This window comes from Eleginops maclovinus, chromosome 22, assembly GCF_036324505.1.
Source record: "Eleginops maclovinus isolate JMC-PN-2008 ecotype Puerto Natales chromosome 22, JC_Emac_rtc_rv5, whole genome shotgun sequence".
NCBI classification, from domain to species: Eukaryota; Metazoa; Chordata; class Actinopteri; order Perciformes; family Eleginopidae; genus Eleginops; species Eleginops maclovinus.
Genome location: NC_086370.1, coordinates 8,325,903 through 8,343,418, shown reverse-complemented (window position 1 = coordinate 8,343,418; position 17,516 = coordinate 8,325,903). Strand labels below are relative to the sequence as shown.

The window sequence follows — 17,516 nt, the reverse complement described above, 5'->3', positions numbered from 1 at the left end:
ATATTCTACAAAAGTGTGAAAGCATGGACAAAAATAAATCTATGCTTTCTATAAAAATAGACTTACCAAGTTTTGTTAACAAAGCATCACACACATTGTTTAAGAAACTGCTTCTGTAGCCATGACACGTTTTTGTTTTTGCTTTTAGCTGTACCACTTGCACCTTGGAAGAAAACAGTCATCAGAACCACAGCATTGTAAGTATAATACTGTTTTTTGTAAACATAACTGTAAACAAAAGAAAATCCACGACAGTCAAAGTTCAAAAGAATTTCAATTTGACAACAACCCTGCTGCCTCTCTAAGTGACTACAGTCACTTCAACATTAGCACCCTCTCTTTGATCTGTCCCTTCACTGAGTCCCTTTCATAGTTTTTTTGTAAGACACAAGAAGTGAGGCGTCTGGTCCTGTGTCAGAAACAGAAAGCTTTCCCAAAGCTCATGAATAGTGAAGGTGCATTTCAGCTCATTGGAAAATGATATGTGAGATGGAAAACAGTGGAACTGTTTTTACAGATGCTGTCTGTATATAGGGCGTACATCAGAGGGGGGCTCGGGTAGAAATTAATATTTATAGATAAAAAGTCCAAATTGTGGCTCTGAGTAGTCCTGCCGATGAACATTATGAATGTTTACAGTGACCACCAAGACTCACTTACGTATGCCGGGAGTTTTTTGTGAATTTTTTTTTGTTTTCTTCTTTGTAAAATTGTTAATGTACTGTTCTGAAAACCTTCCTTCTATCTGTAATTCTTCTTTAAAACACTAGACGGCGCCGGAACACTAGCCATTGCTCTTCATATCCATGAACTCTGTGGTTAAATAAAGGATTTCAAATTGAATTTGTCTAATATATTGGCTCATAAGCTTATTTAGGAGGCTTATAAATAGATGCCTTTAATCTCAGTGAATTAAGCCTTCTTCCATGAAGCATGAAAATGATTTGTCAACACGTCTAATTTAATTATTATTTAAACAGCATCAGGGCCAGGACTTGTATTTATACATTTTAACATCAAATGAAAAACATACCAAGTAACTTTAGACACAATTCACTGTCAGAATGTGAGTGTGTGCATTTTGAAAATGAGAAAAATGGAATGCCATTGCTTTAAATGAAGTTGCTGGAGTGTAACCCTGGCTCAGGAGGAGTGGGGATAATAAGGGATATTATGTAGGAGCTCCATACAAGTGAGGGTTTGGTTCTGAACGCTGGGAAGTGAAATTTGTAATGACCAGGGCGTTGGTTGTGATTTAAACTAAAGCTAACGGGAGAAATGTATAAAAACATATATATTTAGAGAGAGGGGAACAGTGAGGGAGGGAGAAAGAGAGGGGAGCAGGGAGAAGGGAGGGAGGGGAGAAAGAGAGAGAGAGAGAGAGAGAGAGAGGGGGTAGCAGATACTTGGTAACGCATCACAGCAGGACAGGCAATCGAATCCAAAGGCGCTCAGCCAGCGACGGATACGGACGAGGAAGGTAGGACAATATGAAAATGACCTGATCATCCTGCTATGAGTTGAAAGGCACCAAGCAGTGTTGGAGGAGTGACTGCGGCAGAGAAGACCTTTTCAGTTTAAGGATTTTTGATTATGGTGTGTGTGTCATTCTCTGCCTATATAGTTCTGCGACTTTTACGCCCACACATAGTTGTCTTACTTTACGGTTATGGAGGTATCTATAATTTGCAGACCAAGAGTTGTAGAAGTAGTAAAATGATAATGAAAGTTACGTTTGATGAGCTATTCCAATGAGTGGATCGGTTATTTTATTCGCAATACAATATCGTGTATGTTATTCCCTTTGTGTTGTCTTTTGAACACTGTTGCCATTGTTCCATAACGCATTATGTTATCAGAGTAATTAAGCGGCCAGTAACTGTGAGTTAGTGTGCGTGCCTGCGCAGAGGTGTCAGGTGTATAGTGTTATTTCAGGTAGCCCTGGCGACTCAAGAGGTGCCTTCTGGGAAGCGCCTCGAAGCCCACTTATTTATTCATGTGTCACCTGAACGCGACACCGCCAGGTTAAAGGGAAACTCCACTCAATGAGAGCATCCAACTATTAATCCTGCGGCGTGGGTCAGTACCATCAAGTTTGTTTGTTTGTTTGTTTTTAAATATATTTATAAAACGTATTGTTGTTACTGTAAAGCAGTACCACTTGTTTAATACTGAATATAATCGTGGTTTAGTCTTCATGCAAGAGCTCCCAGACAGCTGGTGCTGCTATGACTTTGGAGAGTAATGCAGTTGTTTTACATTCTATAGGAGTTTTTTTAGTTCTTATTTGTTTTTTTTTACCTAATAGCCCTCAGAGCTCATACTTTCAACCAGTTACAATGTTTTATTCAAATCACGATGTGATGCAAAATACCCACTGTAGTACTGTATCAATACGTCTGGGTGATATAATATGGATCCTGTATGTGATATTTTCACATCACTGCAGAATTTTGACAACTGCTGATTGGCTTAGCAAAAATGTTTTAATAAAAAAAAAATCTGAATAGAAATTGTTTGTACACATTTACCAGTAATATAATATATGGCGGGAGACATTCAGAGATATTTCATAAATATTTTTGAGTAAGCCTAACATTGTGTTTCTCCCAGACATAATGTCAGGCAATACAACATCTGAATTATTCAACATAAAAGGATTGAACATGTGTTTTATTTCTTATTCATTACTCCTGCTGAAATGTATTGCATAGCATGTTGTAGGTTCTCTGTCATTCAAGTAATTATTTGCTATTGTAACCCTAAAAGGTATACCATAAATGTATTTAAAAAGATTGCAACTGTGTGATGCATTCAAAAAAGAGCTACAGTATATGGAGAGAAACTCCTGCTGCTTTTTATGCATTTATTGGGGAAGCTTGCCACTGACATTTTTCCTTTTGGGGTGTCTGTCACTCTGGCTTAATTCATTCAGAATAGGAGAAGGAAAGGGAAAAAATAGTGAAATGGAGAGTCCATATCTGACGGACACCTTGACTGACAGTCTCAAATGAAACCCAATGTGAGTGATGGAAGAATGAATTGCAGATTCAGTGTCTATACTGGGCAATCTTGTAAGTGAGCAAAACAAAACTTAAGAAATATTGTTAATATTGAACAATACGTAATACAAGAGGAAAGGAATATAACTTATAATGGAAACATTGAAGCACATCATTTTTTCCTATGGATAAAATATAAATCTTGTATTTTAGCCAGTCTATGAACCCACTGAGTGGAACCATTGGGAATGTTTTGGCATGGATTACCAGGTGTGAAAGCATCTGGATAGCCTATATACCTGCCCTGGAGTAACTACTGTCTCATTAATGTGTTTTTTAAGTCATTTAAGTGTTTGTTTACATAATAATGAGTGTTTTGGCACAATAGCTCAGAGGGTTGCAGTGGAGAGGTATAGTTTTTTTTCTATTGTAACTGACAGAATAATGCACTGTTTTGATTTAAGCACAGTAGTCTCTCTAAGAAAGCTTTTGACCCAAAAATTCACAGACCTTAAATGTCAGTTTTCTGCCTTTTCCTAGCTACTTCATTTAGCAACACAACATCCCTGATACTTGAGAGTATGAACATCACATTCTTTCGACTTTTCTCATTTCTTCATCCACCTCTCTCCCGGTCCAGCTTGTATGGTCATTAAATCACCCAAGGCAGTCAGGCAGAACTGAGCAAACTGGTTGGAGAGGAGGATGGAGGGGTGGGGAGAAGATGATTTGGTCCAGCCAGTTGTATAACAGGTGAACTGTCTATGCTGCTGCCCTTATGGATGCGAATGGATGTTTCGTAAATTTGCCACAGTAGGCCAAAATAATCACAGTAGACCCGAACATTGACAATACCTTTTTTAAAGGAGCTAATGGCTTAATGTAAACCCAACCATCCATGATAATCTTGTTGTAGTGTAGTCTATCGCTACTAATCCCCATGTCCCTGTATTGAATGTAGAAACATTATGAAGACATTTTGGGATTCAAATGTTCTGCTGAACAAATGAAACAGCCCTTTTATTCCTCGGTTAAACATTGGGTATCATATCAAAGCCATTAGCATTTACCATTTGGAGCCATATTTTCCCCTTTAGATAAACCATGTCATGTAAAACAAACAAAACAGCAATTTAATGGCAGCTTTGCAGTGTGACAAATCCTTCTTGTTAGGATTTAGGCATGGATTTCTGCCCTGTAGTGGGACTGATATACATGGAGAGAGACACACGAACGGAGGAGAAACAATAAGGCTGAATGAAGAAGTAGGTAGGGCTGAATGTGCAGAGAGGTCAACTGTTGAGATGCAAAGGTCCTCGGTGATGGAGAGCACCTACTAAATTGTGTGTTTTTGATCCGTCAGCTTTGATAGAAAGTCAGCTGTTGGCAGGGTAGATAGACTACGCTCTTATATGGAGAGAGACAAAAGGAGATGAATGAGTCTCTACAGGATATCAGCTGCCCTCTGACTTAGCTGCCTGTGTTTATGTTGTCTGATATACACATAGGCCTCTGCTGGGACAGCTTTGCCATGTCCATTGCCGCAGATAATGGCCAAGTGAAAAGTAAGCCAGGCTAAGAAACACGCAATTTAATACGGGCATAAAAATGTTCTGGGAGAGGCAATCGATTCACATTATGAAGGCGTTGGATGTGTTCATTGCCATAATGTTTGAGTGAAGAAGACAGAAAAATCACAGGATATTGGAGAGTTGACGCGAATATGCATTGAGATGAACAGTGTGCTAATGCCTTGATTACAGTATTAAACAAGTCATTCACAATACATCTCATTGCCTCGTAAAAATGGTTAAAGGCTGTCTGCATTAGTGAAACAGAGGTGTTGCTTAAACATTGTGATTCAGTAAAAATACAAGTAGAGCAGAGGAAAGGAGGGGCATGACAGCATATTGAGCTGTGGTGTTTTCATCAGTGGACAGATGAGAGGAAAAAGTCATGGAGTGTGTCATTATGTTCTCACTACAATTTGTCCACAAAACACTAAAAGCCTTAAAGAGAGAGCTAACATTGTTATGTCAGTCTGCCTCCTAAAAAGGAGGTGGCAGCAGCAGGCATGGTTGCATGCATCCTCTAACACTTTTTTTTTTTAGCATTTTTCTCATATCTTATGAGACATTTGGCTGTCCTGTTTTTTTCTTTGAGTGGTTTCTTTCCAATATATTTTACATTTAGTAATATTCACATAATGAATATAGTTGCAGTAATCTGTTCTCTCAGTTCTTCGCCAACAATTTAACCTGACAAAGAGCAGAATAGAGCTCCTGCAGATGATGTCATATATGCTGGTCACGTGACGAGATACGACAGGGGCAGCCATTTTGGCAGTCATCGCGGCAGTAAATTGACAGGCACTGGCAGACTGTCAAGGATGGTGGATAACTGCTGTGCACCAGGTTGCACAAATAGGCGTGGGAAAAAGAAAGGTGTATCGTATTATCGCATTCCTAAAGACGCGGAGAGGAGGGAGAAGTGGATTGGAGCGATTAAAAGAGCCAGGAGCCTTCAGAAAAAGACTGAAAGATGGGACCCCCCGGCCGTTGGCTTTCGCTTATGCAGTGATCACTTCATATCAGGTGGGTGAAGGAATACAGTACAATGCTACAAAAAGTTTCTGGTCAGTTTAATTAAATTTAATTAGTTTAATTTAAGAAGTAGACAGCTGACACATGAGAGCAGCTCTCCCCGAGTCCCGCTGTGCAGTTGCAGTGGGCTCCCAGCACAACACCGTCGTTCCTCACCACCACCCATGGCTTTAGTTGACTTTCATTAAGCGTTTGGGAGTGATTAACCTATATGAAATTCCAAAACAGATAAATAAAGGTAAAAAACGCCAGCCACTTTGGTTGAGTACGATCAAAAATACAAACTAGCAAGTTACAGATGCACTGCAGTAGCTATCCAAGCTAAAAAACATGCTAACGTGACACTTCCGTAGCTAGCCAAGCTAATAAACAAACAATGCTAACGTGACACTGCCTATCAAACTGGAATAATTTAATACTTACCCTTGCAGTGATGATGCCGAAGTTTTTGGATGTAAGACTCCACAGTTGAATGTTGTTTACGAAGCCGGACTGACACCATTTGTAAGCCTCCAAGCTTTTGTACGCTCTGAGGGAGTCTCCTGAGTACACTGATGGAAAGCTTACAAGATAGCTGTGGATGTCTGCGTAGCGCAAGTCGGGTACATCGTCTTCAGAGCAGGAGGTTATGCTCTTGAAAAGCACACCGGGTGAATTATATGGGTCGCTTATATTTAATCTCTCTAATTTTGTACTATAAAGCCGAATTTCACTTGAATTAAAATGAGAAGTATACTCGCTCGGTAAGAAAACACTGGCACCGGTGGTCATGTTGACTGCCAAAATGGTGGCTCCCAACCAAAAGTCACGTGACCGCAGGAGCTCTATAGAGATACACAGCAATCAGTGATGGCTGCACTTGTATAAGAACATACAGCACACTTTACAATAGCCACTGGTCAGGACAAGATCAGTTGCATTGAGTTTATTCAAAGCATCTTACATGTGCATTCAACCATGTGGATGCAACCTAAAAATGTCAAGAATCATGCAAGAACTTCATCAAATATGCAATACTTTGTTCAGCTACCATAAGAGATAGAGAAGTTATTTGTTTTTTAGGAGCCAGGATGGCAAAACATTGTTGGTGAGCAATAGAAGGATCATTCAAAGGGAGGGAGTAGCAAGTCAAGGGAAGAAGCAGAGCATCGTGGACATATCTGGTGTATGGTTTTACCATGTCCTTACTGTAGGATGGGCCTGAGCCATCTGCAGCGTGTTAGGCCAGAACCAGTGTGAGAGAAGTTGGGCAGTCATTCTGGATAGGCTGTAGATGTCTGATTGTACATGCAGCAATACACCAGCCAGGAGCCATCGCAGTTTTAATGTCACAGTGTCAAGAGCCTTGAGCAGAACCTGTATCGCCTCCTGGTTGAGAAACTGACCTTTCCTTCTGATTTTGGGAAGAATGAAACTGCAAGGGCAGGGAGTAGCAGCAAAGGACAACTGCTCACCAGTTTTGAACCCAGGTGCCTTGCAGTCTAGGAAACCACAGAGTTTCCAGCTTTAAAAACTGTAGAAATGGATCCAGATAGCGTTAAACAATACTTTATAATCACTTATTGCTTTGAATGAAAGGCCCTATTTGGATCATTTTGCCCCCCTGTCCATAATTCCTAATGGCTATCATGCCCTTATCAGTTTTTATATTGCAGACACGGCTCCTGAGCATCCACTTGACAAATGACTGGACTCGCTGACCCAGCTGTGTCTCAGCATGTGGCCAGGAGAAGTCTTCTCCCCCACTGTTTAGTCCAAGTGAACACTAATCAAACAACAATCCTCCCTCAGGCCCCATGTCACTTTCCTTCGTATGCACATGCACGCAAGCATGCCCACACACACTATGCTGTTGGTCAACACAGGGCAGGGTGTGTATGAGTTGCGCCTGCTCAAGCGTTTTGTGACAGGGTGCTGTAATGCAGAGCCTCACAGCGCTCCCATCCTGTTCTTGATAATTACCATCTCCCTAGGTTCTGTTTAAGATGCCCCACGTCTCTCCCACAGTGTTTAGCTTTACTGTCAGCCCATAAAGGATCAAAGAAGTTGCAGGCAGCGAGTGTCTCCAGAGGAACAATAGTTTGGCTTGGCACGTTTCCTATAGTCCCCTATCTTCTGTTTGCCTGGCAGGGAATTAGTGATCTTTTATTCAGAAGGAGGTCCCAGTCAAGTTGATTTTGTTTATATAGCTCAATATCACAAGTCACATATTTGTCTCAAGGGGCTTCACAATATGTTCAGCATACAACACCTTATATCTTTAAACCCATTATTAGATGAATAAAACTCCCCCAAAAACCTGGAAGAAATGCAACAAACCTCCAAAAGAGCAGCAGAGGAGAAATCCTGTGTGATGATGCATGTACTGAACTGTCCAAATGCATTCTGGGGCATTTGTCTGTCTTTTTATTACGTAGATAATACAGAAGGAACGAGGGCTATATCAGGCAACTCTACTCAGTGATTTTAGGCAGACTTGATAATGAGTGTAAAGACAGAGGTTTAACTCGTATGGTTCTTTGAAAATTGAAAAAGGCGTGGTCACTGATGTGACAGTTACCCTCCTCTAGTGCTCTCAATGAAGCGTGCTTATACAATATTCTATGCCAGGTGCTATGTTGCCTTCTGTCTGAAAATGTTGGTCGATTAAATGTGCCTAACACTTGCTGGATATGCGTCAATGACCAGTTGATATCACTTTATGCCTTCTGTCTCAAACTTATTTTTGAAACACCTTGGCCACTAATTTAGATAGAAGATAGAATCGGAGGATGAAACCCTCTTTATTTGTCACATGCATGCACACAGCAGAGCACACACAGTGACTTAAGAAAGTGGAGCATCTGCTCCAGCAATTTCATAAATGACCCGAGTGAACAGTTTACTCTGCATCAATGTGCCATGTCGGTTTGATTATCATTTCCACTCAGACATCACTACATGCTTTGCAGTCCAAATGCCGACCTGTTTGCATTGCATTCTTGTCATGCGAGTGAGGTTTGCTGAGTAAGGCTTTCTGAGAGTCATGTCATGTTGGAGATGAAGAGATCAGGAAGGCGGGAAGAAAGACATTACTCAGCTCATCAGAGCACCGCTGCCCTTCCCTCCTCCCTGACAAAGCCAAATGTCTGCTAATGTGTCTGTGATCACTCATACAGTCCTTGTGATCACTGTGCTAATGAGTGATGGCTTTTTCATGAAGACAGAGGGCGTGCAAAACTCTGCCATTGATTTGCTGTGATAATCCACATTTGGCTGCCGGCGGAGGCCGACCACTCTCACTGAGAAGGGTGCCTTTTGAGGTTAAGGCAAGTCAGACACAATTGCCATGTAATCAATAATATTGAATGCTATAAGCCTGGGGATACAGCCATATGGGCAAGCAGCCTCTCAGGAGAGAGCACAGCCGATCCAGATATTACTCTTCACTTTACACTGCCTTAATCACACATTACTGTCAGATAAGCTATAGGACCACAACTCATTAAATACACCTGGATCCCAGCCACCCTACGCTTCGCTCAGTGGGAGCTGTGGATGTTCCTTACAGTCATTTTAAGGCTTTACAATAGCCTGCCTTAAAGTTTGGATTCAGGCCTGAAGAATGTTAGCACGTATAGAAGGTGTAAACATTGAATTAAAATGAATTGACCCAAATAGTCTTGGCTACAAATACCTGATGCATAACTGAGGAAATAACGATTCATTGAACACGCGTGGAAAGTAATTGTTTAAAAAAAAGCATCTTTGGCCATAAAAGACCATCCTACATTTTTATCAAAATATTATTTAATTAGTCATATTTATTCATTTGTCATTGGGTAAAGAGTAATAGGCATGTTGGACCCACAGTTAACATGACAACACAACAAATACATGGCCCACAGTAGACGTGTATTTGTTGTGTTGACATTTTACATCAGGACACAGGAGACATAATTATCCACCAAAGTGTAGCACAAAGACTGTTCGAAACGTCTACAGGATACATATATAATTGGACAAGCCAAGATGTGTGGATAATAAAAAAAAGGAAGAGACACAAGTCAATGTAGATGAGACCAAGAAGAGGAAAGGGAAAGACATAGATGACTAAAAAAAAGTGAAAAAAACGATGGAAACGGAAAGAAAAAGGCAAGCTTGGGGAGAGATGGAGACTATGAGATGTTGTTGCGGGTGAGCAGAAGATGAGCAGTGACTCTGACAGAGTGAAGGAGGAGGGGATTCAAGTGAGGGATTGATAGATGGTGACAGAATAGCCAGTGGAGTTAGACAGTGCTGCAGTGTGGCCCAGCTCTCATAGAGGGACACATCCGTGCTTAGCCCTGTCCTCTGCAGGTTAATTGTCCCTTGCATAAGTGACTGGTATGGTATTTGGCTAAATCTAAAGCTGTGCTCTAATTACTTTCTCACCTCTTCCCCTGCTTTCATGTAATGGTATCGCTCTGCTTCGTACTAGATGCCATTCCTCCACCATCTCTTAAAAGCAGTCTAGTATTTGAATGCAAGGTCAGGTCTTTTTATTTGTAAACTAACACTAGACAGTAGTTTCTGAAGTATATCATGGTCACAATTTCAAGTGTGTCTTTAATCATATGTTTGACTTTTCCTCCTGGAATATATGGCAACTGTATTTCTAATGTAGAAAGTATTTTATCAACAGATTGGTTTATTTTTTATGTAAGAAAGCCAGGGTGACGTCCAGTGCTCCTGGGGGGCCAAGCATGGCTTGATTACCAACCCCCATGTTCCCACACTCCTTCCATTAAATTGTGACTGAAGTGATTGCAGTCGTAGGCTTCCTTGTATTGGTGACACAATAGCCATCTAAAACATATATGTGGAGAAGAAACTTATTACCATACCATTGTAAGAAATGTTATTTCAAGTGGTAAACCATAACAATAGCACAATTAGTCATATTTGCATTCATCAACACATTGACATCAGACATTTAGAGGCTCTGTTTTCCCAAGTCACAAAGAACGTGTACCATTGTACCATGAGATAGTTGGTTTGCTGAGAATCTGCAGCAGTGATTTCTGCCACCATAAACCAAAAAAATTGAGGTAGGCTTGACGTAGTTTACGGTGCTCATAATATTGAGAAATTACATTTTTAAGAGGTATTCTACAATCTCCTTTTTAAACATTTTCCTTCAGTTTTTTCCTGGGTGACAAGAATCCTCTATAGAGGTGTTAATTTAACCTTCAAAACTAAATATATTTCCAAGCACAACAGCTGAACCACAGCTATGTGTGCAGTCCTGGAAAGATAATTGCAATTTTCTAGTCATTGAGCGTCCAAAATAAATATCAGCATCTATATTTTATCTGCAGAGGATATCTCAAATGTGGGCAAAATTAAATGTATGTGCATGGTTAGAAAATCGCTGTTTGTTATTTTGTGAAGTGACCGTTAAAATTAGATAAAATCTGTCAGCATTTTTAAAATAAATGTTGTGGTCTGCACGTGTGCAGGATGACAAATAATCAGACCTGGATCACAAGGAGTGAACCTGATAGAACCCAATTTATATATAATACAGTTTAATCTGGGCCAACAAAATAGCCTTGAGTGTTTACTGGATTCATTCTGTAGCTTATTATTCAAATCCTTTGCGTTTGAAATTAGCATCCTTAGCAAATGATGCCACAGGAGTAGTCCGAAGTCATATTCACAATCCAGGTTACATATACATACAGACAAAAGAAAGTGACCACCTGCCTCTCTAGTTATAGTACAGTGCATCTGCAACCTTGTTGGGGGTGCTTTCTTTGTGAGAATGTTAAATATTGAATTCTGCTTCATCCTGGTGACCGGAGAGTCAGATGCTGCTGCAGGAGAACTGCTTTTATTTTTCAGAGCCTCAACTGTGAAACCCAGCACATCTGTCTTCACCAGTATTCATCACTCATCTTTACCTATTGGCCATCTCAGAAATGTCCTTTAGCATTATAAGGATGCTTTAGGTGTATGAGGGAAGATGCAGTTGAGAGGGAGAGAGATATAAGTTGTGTGGCAAGTTCAGATATTGCCACCAATATCAATTTGAGGCGTCAGATTGTACCAGATATTAATGGAGTCTTATGTCGTCTTCTATCATTTTGTGGGGATTTATATTTTCCCGTAAGAAAATCAGTAGAGCATGGCCTGATTCTATTTAGAAAAGCCGTTAAGATCATCAACTTCTGTTTTTATCAAACAATGGGGATCTAAAGAAAAAAAGGAGATTCAAAGAGCCTTTTTATCTTCTCTATACATTTTTGTTTCTGTGTGGGGAGCTTTAAAATGGGCTTTATTGATTGTCGTCATCCAGACTGATCAACCCTAACCGAGCGTCAACGAGGAACACTGAGATTTCACCATTAGGTCTTGTAGCATTCTTTGTCGTAGTCATTGGGGTTGATTAACTTTTGTCAGTACATGCAGCTTTTTAAATGCTCCAGGGCTTCCAAATCATGCTTCCCTCGGGTGTGGTGTTCATACAAACAATAGGAAATTAAAGGAAAGGAAATTCTTTTTTGGTCCTGAAAAAGACACAATGTTAAGAAATGTCATATTTTTAAGCTGTTATCAGCTTTCTGTCCTAACTTCCCACTGAATCGAGATAATTGTCTTGACTAGAGGACCACAACTGAGAGGACGAGGGAGGAAAGGGTGTGGGAGGTGAGACAAGGTCTTCTGGGTTTTGCAAGAGAGGTGAATGAAAGTGCCTAAGCAACAACGGCAGGGAAAAAGAAATAAGGAAAGAATGAAATATAAAAAAAAGAGCAGACATAGCTAAGCAGGTTGCATTGTTAGGAAGTAAAATGCAATAATGCTGAGGAAGTAGGAATCCAAATGAAAACAAATGTGCCTATTCAAAATGACACACATTCACAAATAAAATAAACTCATACACACATAAATGTGTTTACATACAATAAGCAATGGCAGCCTATTTACCCTGCGTGTCTTTCTCACTCACCTGTACATTTTTAGCTTCTTTGTCTGAATGGAATCTACCACTCTGAACGGCACCCAAGCGGTAGGACAGCAACACAAAGCAGTGTGTATTGTATCTTATTGCATCTCAAACTGGTTCATGTTTTATTTAGCCCTCGGGTTCCTGAAGGACCTAAAGCGCCCCTGAGCCCCTGGGGTTTGGGGAGTGCCACATTTAGAAAGATAACCCTTCAGAATTAAATCGTCACTCGGTGAGTTTGCCGACCAGTGAGGCCTTGCAGGGACAAGTGATGACAGTGTAAAGAGAGGGAACAAATGACAGGGACCGGGAAAGACCGGAGTTAAGGGTAAATAGTGAGGGCTTACAGATTGCCTAATCATTAACCTTCAGCAGAGGATTTCTAAATTCATTCATATTCTGGATGATAGTTTGGAGGTGCGTTCACTGCCAACTCTAATTGTGTTCTCAACAAGTTTAATTTCATTTTCTTTTAAGTACATTTTGACCTGTGAGCCTTTTCTTTGTTATTGCACAAGACATTTTCCGTTTGATTATGCCCCTATTTCCACGTCCTACTGTCTGCAAAATTCTCTATAATGTGATATAAAAAAAACATTGAAAATCTTTAAGTTTTGCGTCATAAATTAAAGGTCAAGTTGACTTACCTCACAAGCATGTTTCGGCCTGTATCCAATACTTCATATGCTAATCATGACAACATTTCTAAAAAATAGGATAAAAGGATGAGGTTAAAGGTCACCTTTACTGTGAAATCATGAACAAATTGTGACCATATTTCCCATTTGGTCGGATACTGAACTGGTGACACTGATCTTGTGTTCACACGTAGCAACTGTGGTGATTGTACATATCTTCTGTGATCCAGGATTTAAGATGTTCTTGAATTTTTTCCAATTAAAGGTCTCCTATTGTGCTATATTTGAACAATATATTGTAGGGCAATATATATACAGAAGTGTTTTGCTCAAAATACCAAACAGATCACCCATTGTAGTATGCCCCATCCCCCTCTATTTCAGCCTTGTTCCTGAAGTGCTGATTCTGTGACTGTCGCTTTAAATTTGTGCTGAGCTGAAGCTGGCCACGCCCCTTTGTAGGATCACGCATGATCTGTGCTCTGAAGAGTTTAGTACCTGCAGAAAAATAAACGCTGCCGTGATTAAATGCCATATTATGTTCCAAACCACATCAAGCATTATTTCTGAAACACTTCTCAGTGTTTACCGCTTCAACAGAGACATTATATGTATTATATAAACAACAACTCTAAGTCCCTCCTGCTGACATCCTGCTGAACACACATAGGTGCTGCAGAGGGGATTCAGCTTGTGACTGTATATGCGGGACGTTAAATTGGGACGTGTCACGTGGGCGGGACGTTGCCAGGAGTTCAATGTAAAGCCAGCCCACATTTCGGTTATGACGTCAAATCTGAATTTGAACAGCTCGTTTGTCCCCCCGTTTTTAGAGATGTGGGTAAGGAGGAAAAAAGAGAGGGTTGTATTTGTCTGACACTACTTGCGTCTCCTTACACACTGGGGACACATATTTATGTATAAAAGACAGCAAAAGGGGCTTTTGCAAATTAGGGGACCTTTAAAGGATACCTTACCCATTTCCGTAACAGCTCTTTTTCTATCACTTGCACTTAGGATAGAGGGGGGGCGCCATTCTTCTGCTTACAATGCCCACACTGCAATGACACAGGGCTGGTTGAAAATTGGCTAAATATCCCTTTAATTCCTTCAAAGTATTCTCTTCATATAGCCATGTGAGTGAAGGTTGCGGACTGTAAAAGAGGAGTGCTGTGGCAGTGAATTGCCTTCATCAACACCAAGCAGACACACACAACACCTGCTTGAAGCATGGCGTGCCACAAATCCCTTTTCTGTCTCCTAATTACACTGATCACCTCTCCCACTCGCTTACATGGTACCTATCATCTAAAATTAGGAGCAGATATGTCTTTATACATCATGAGGCTTGAATGAAAAAGCTATGTGGATGATCAGCCAAACATATAATTGTGACTGTATTCTGTGTTTGTGTGTTGCAGGTGCAGGTGATGTCGTGGAGTGTGGGTTCAGGCGGCAGGATGTCAATTGCCAAGCTCCTCCTTCCCTTCCTCATTCTTCACTCTTTCTGTGAAGGTGGGTCCTTTTTTTAAAATGATATTCAAATCCACAACAACTCAGAATTATTTATCCATGATCATAATTTCCTTTTATGGCGCATACTTTTTACAATGTACGCTAGTGTAGATTCTTTGTACAAAAAGCCGACAAAAGGTTTTACTCTGTTTTGTTTTTTTCTTCAAAATAAACCACTGTGTGAATTGATGTATGCAAGTCAGGCAATCTCTTCTGAATTGAGGTTTAAGAATATCACTGCACCATCCACATCAAATAAATCTACCTCTGTTAGTCAGGCTTTTAAATAAGTATAATCTTAAACATGTCTCTATCAATGACTTGGTTAAATATGAAAACTGCCAGAAAGAAAAGGGAACATTTGAAAGCCCACTTCCTTCTCTGTTCTTCATTATTAACTGCCTGAAAGGATTTTCTGTCGCTTACCTTCTACACATGATGTATTCCCTTACTTCTTTCCTGACTAATACATGGACCATTTTCTTTCACATTTTATCACTGTCATTACTTCACTCTTTCCTCCCACCACCTCACTCTCTTGTCCGTCTTGCATAATGTCTTGAATTATTGTTCAGCGTTAGAACTACTTTGAAATATGTGCCTCCATGCTGAGTTGTTTTCTGTGAGGGATAAAGAGATACACAGGTAAGAAGAGAGAGCTTCTATGTTGCGGAAAGTCCCGATAACTGTCTCTCAGTGACAGCCAGGAGACGCCTCCAATCACACACAGCGTGGTAGCAGCAGGGAAAGTTATTAAGTGAATGCCACAACCTCTTTCCATCAAGCACAATGAGTTTATCAAGTCCTCCAGCCCCTCGCCTCTCAATCTAACCTCTTACCTTGTGTTTGCTCTCGATGTTATCGCTGTCTTCCTCTCTGCTCTTCCACCCTCCCGCTTTCTTCCTTTCTCTAACTATCCCATTAGCTCACTGACCCAGCACTCCTCCTTGAGCATTACTTCACTGATCAAACAAATTGGATTGATGATCATTGCTGTGATTTTCTTTTTGGTTGTAATTTATCTGCATTCCATTATCCAAGCCCAACGCTGTGCAGTAATTAAAGGACAGGTATATACAGGAGCTTGTTCCCCCTCCCTTTCCCACCACCCCCAATCCAGTGGAGCATGCTCCATGTTCTTGGCACCCACTAACAGCCACACTGGCAAGCCAGAGATAAGCATCTTCTTCCGCACAGGCGGGCACATGACTGAAGGAAAAGCTATCAAGGCACCGATTCTATCAAGCGCTCCCACTTCAAACAGACTGGCCTCCCCTTCTCTGGCTTCGGTGTCTCTGTGGTCCGCCGCACAGCTCAGCTGATCAAAGACCGTCAGCTTTGTTCCCTGATCTTCCCAACAAAACAGCTTGTATCACATTGCCTCTGACACCCCAGATCCATGTCCGACACGGCAGAATATTACTCCTTCAACATCCTTCACAAATGTGCCGTTGTCATATTCTCTCATTAACATAGAAATCAATGCGAGGTAAATGCAATTCTGGCCTTAATGTTAACACTTTTTAAAATTTTTTATTACTGCAGCTTTAATTTGTGACAAAGCTTACTTGTTTTTACCATGGAGTCGAAGTATTTCCCCTGCAGGCATGAATGACTCTACCTACACACAGACTATGTAAACATCTTATTTCAAGTTAAAGCATAGAAATAAAGAGCAAAACTGACAGGAGTATAGTGCTGAGTGTAATTTGATGCTCTTTGCTTTTTACACTGGCTGCTGAGTGCTTTTGAAATTGGTGATCCAAAAAATATATAATTTTTTTGTTTGTAATGAGATGCAGTGTTTAGCTGAATTTTACCAGAATATAGCTGCAGGGCGGGGTTGTTTGTTGGTTGGTTTTTCAAGATCACATATACGTACAGTATCTGTCCCTCTCCTGATTGATTGATATGCTGCAGAGGAACGTCTGACATAGATACAGTCAAATACAACAGTGAAAGTGTGTAACCAACCAAAAATCTGAACTTGGTAAAAAACACCCTGAAGGGAAGGATCCTCCACACCTACTGTACATGTATAATGGAGAGGCAGCTGTACTTGATCCTATGAGCTTAATCCCTTTTTTCACTTTTCTTCACATTTTGGTCAATTTGTGCCTCAGATTAAAGAGGAGGTTAGGATGAGTTTTATATAAGATTTGCAGCAAAGAAAATCAAATGCTTCGGAACATAGAATTTAGACTCATTCATACGACATACTCAGAGCCATGGACCTGTTATGCAGTCTAATATCAGTAATACGGAGGTACACACACTATAGTAGGTACGCGCCAGCTTGGACAGCTGGCATAGGTCGCTTTAAAGAGTTGCCTATGTTATCAAATGGCAAACACCAATGGATCATTTAGCTGCCAAACTTACATTAGCAACTACTGATCAGAGGTGTGTACATCCAATATATAAATATGTTTTAGGTCGAAGCTATGCATGGCATTCTGGGGTGGGGTTTTAGGAGTTAAGTTTTGCGATATGATGTGATTTTTTTTCTTTTTATAACCACTGTTATTCCTCAAGTGTTGACATTTTCGCCTTTGAAAACGTCCAAACATATACATTTAAAAAAACAAATGTGACTTTCTTAATGTGTCCCCACATATTATGCACTGTTTCACAGTGAATACATTTGCCCCTACCACTCATATAGTTTGCACTGAATACATTTGCTACAGCCTCCTGGCAAAGGGAGGGGCCATGCTTTCCCTGGGAAGCAGTGTGAAAACTGTCTGTATGAAACAATAGACCAAGGCTCCCTGGCAGCAGCATCAGGGCA

At 40.5% G+C, this 17,516-nt stretch overlaps 1 protein-coding gene across 1 annotated transcript in view; it reads left to right on the top strand.

Moving 5' to 3' along the window:
• The first annotated feature begins 14,640 nt into the window (after window positions 1–14,640).
• The window catches only part of cdh23 (cadherin-related 23), a 148,854-nt gene continuing 145,978 nt past the window's right edge, over window positions 14,641–17,516 (top strand). The window contains exon 1 of the mRNA XM_063875289.1: window positions 14,641–14,725. Within this exon, the coding sequence (XP_063731359.1) occupies window positions 14,641–14,725 (85 nt within the window). The remainder of the gene's footprint in view (window positions 14,726–17,516) is intronic.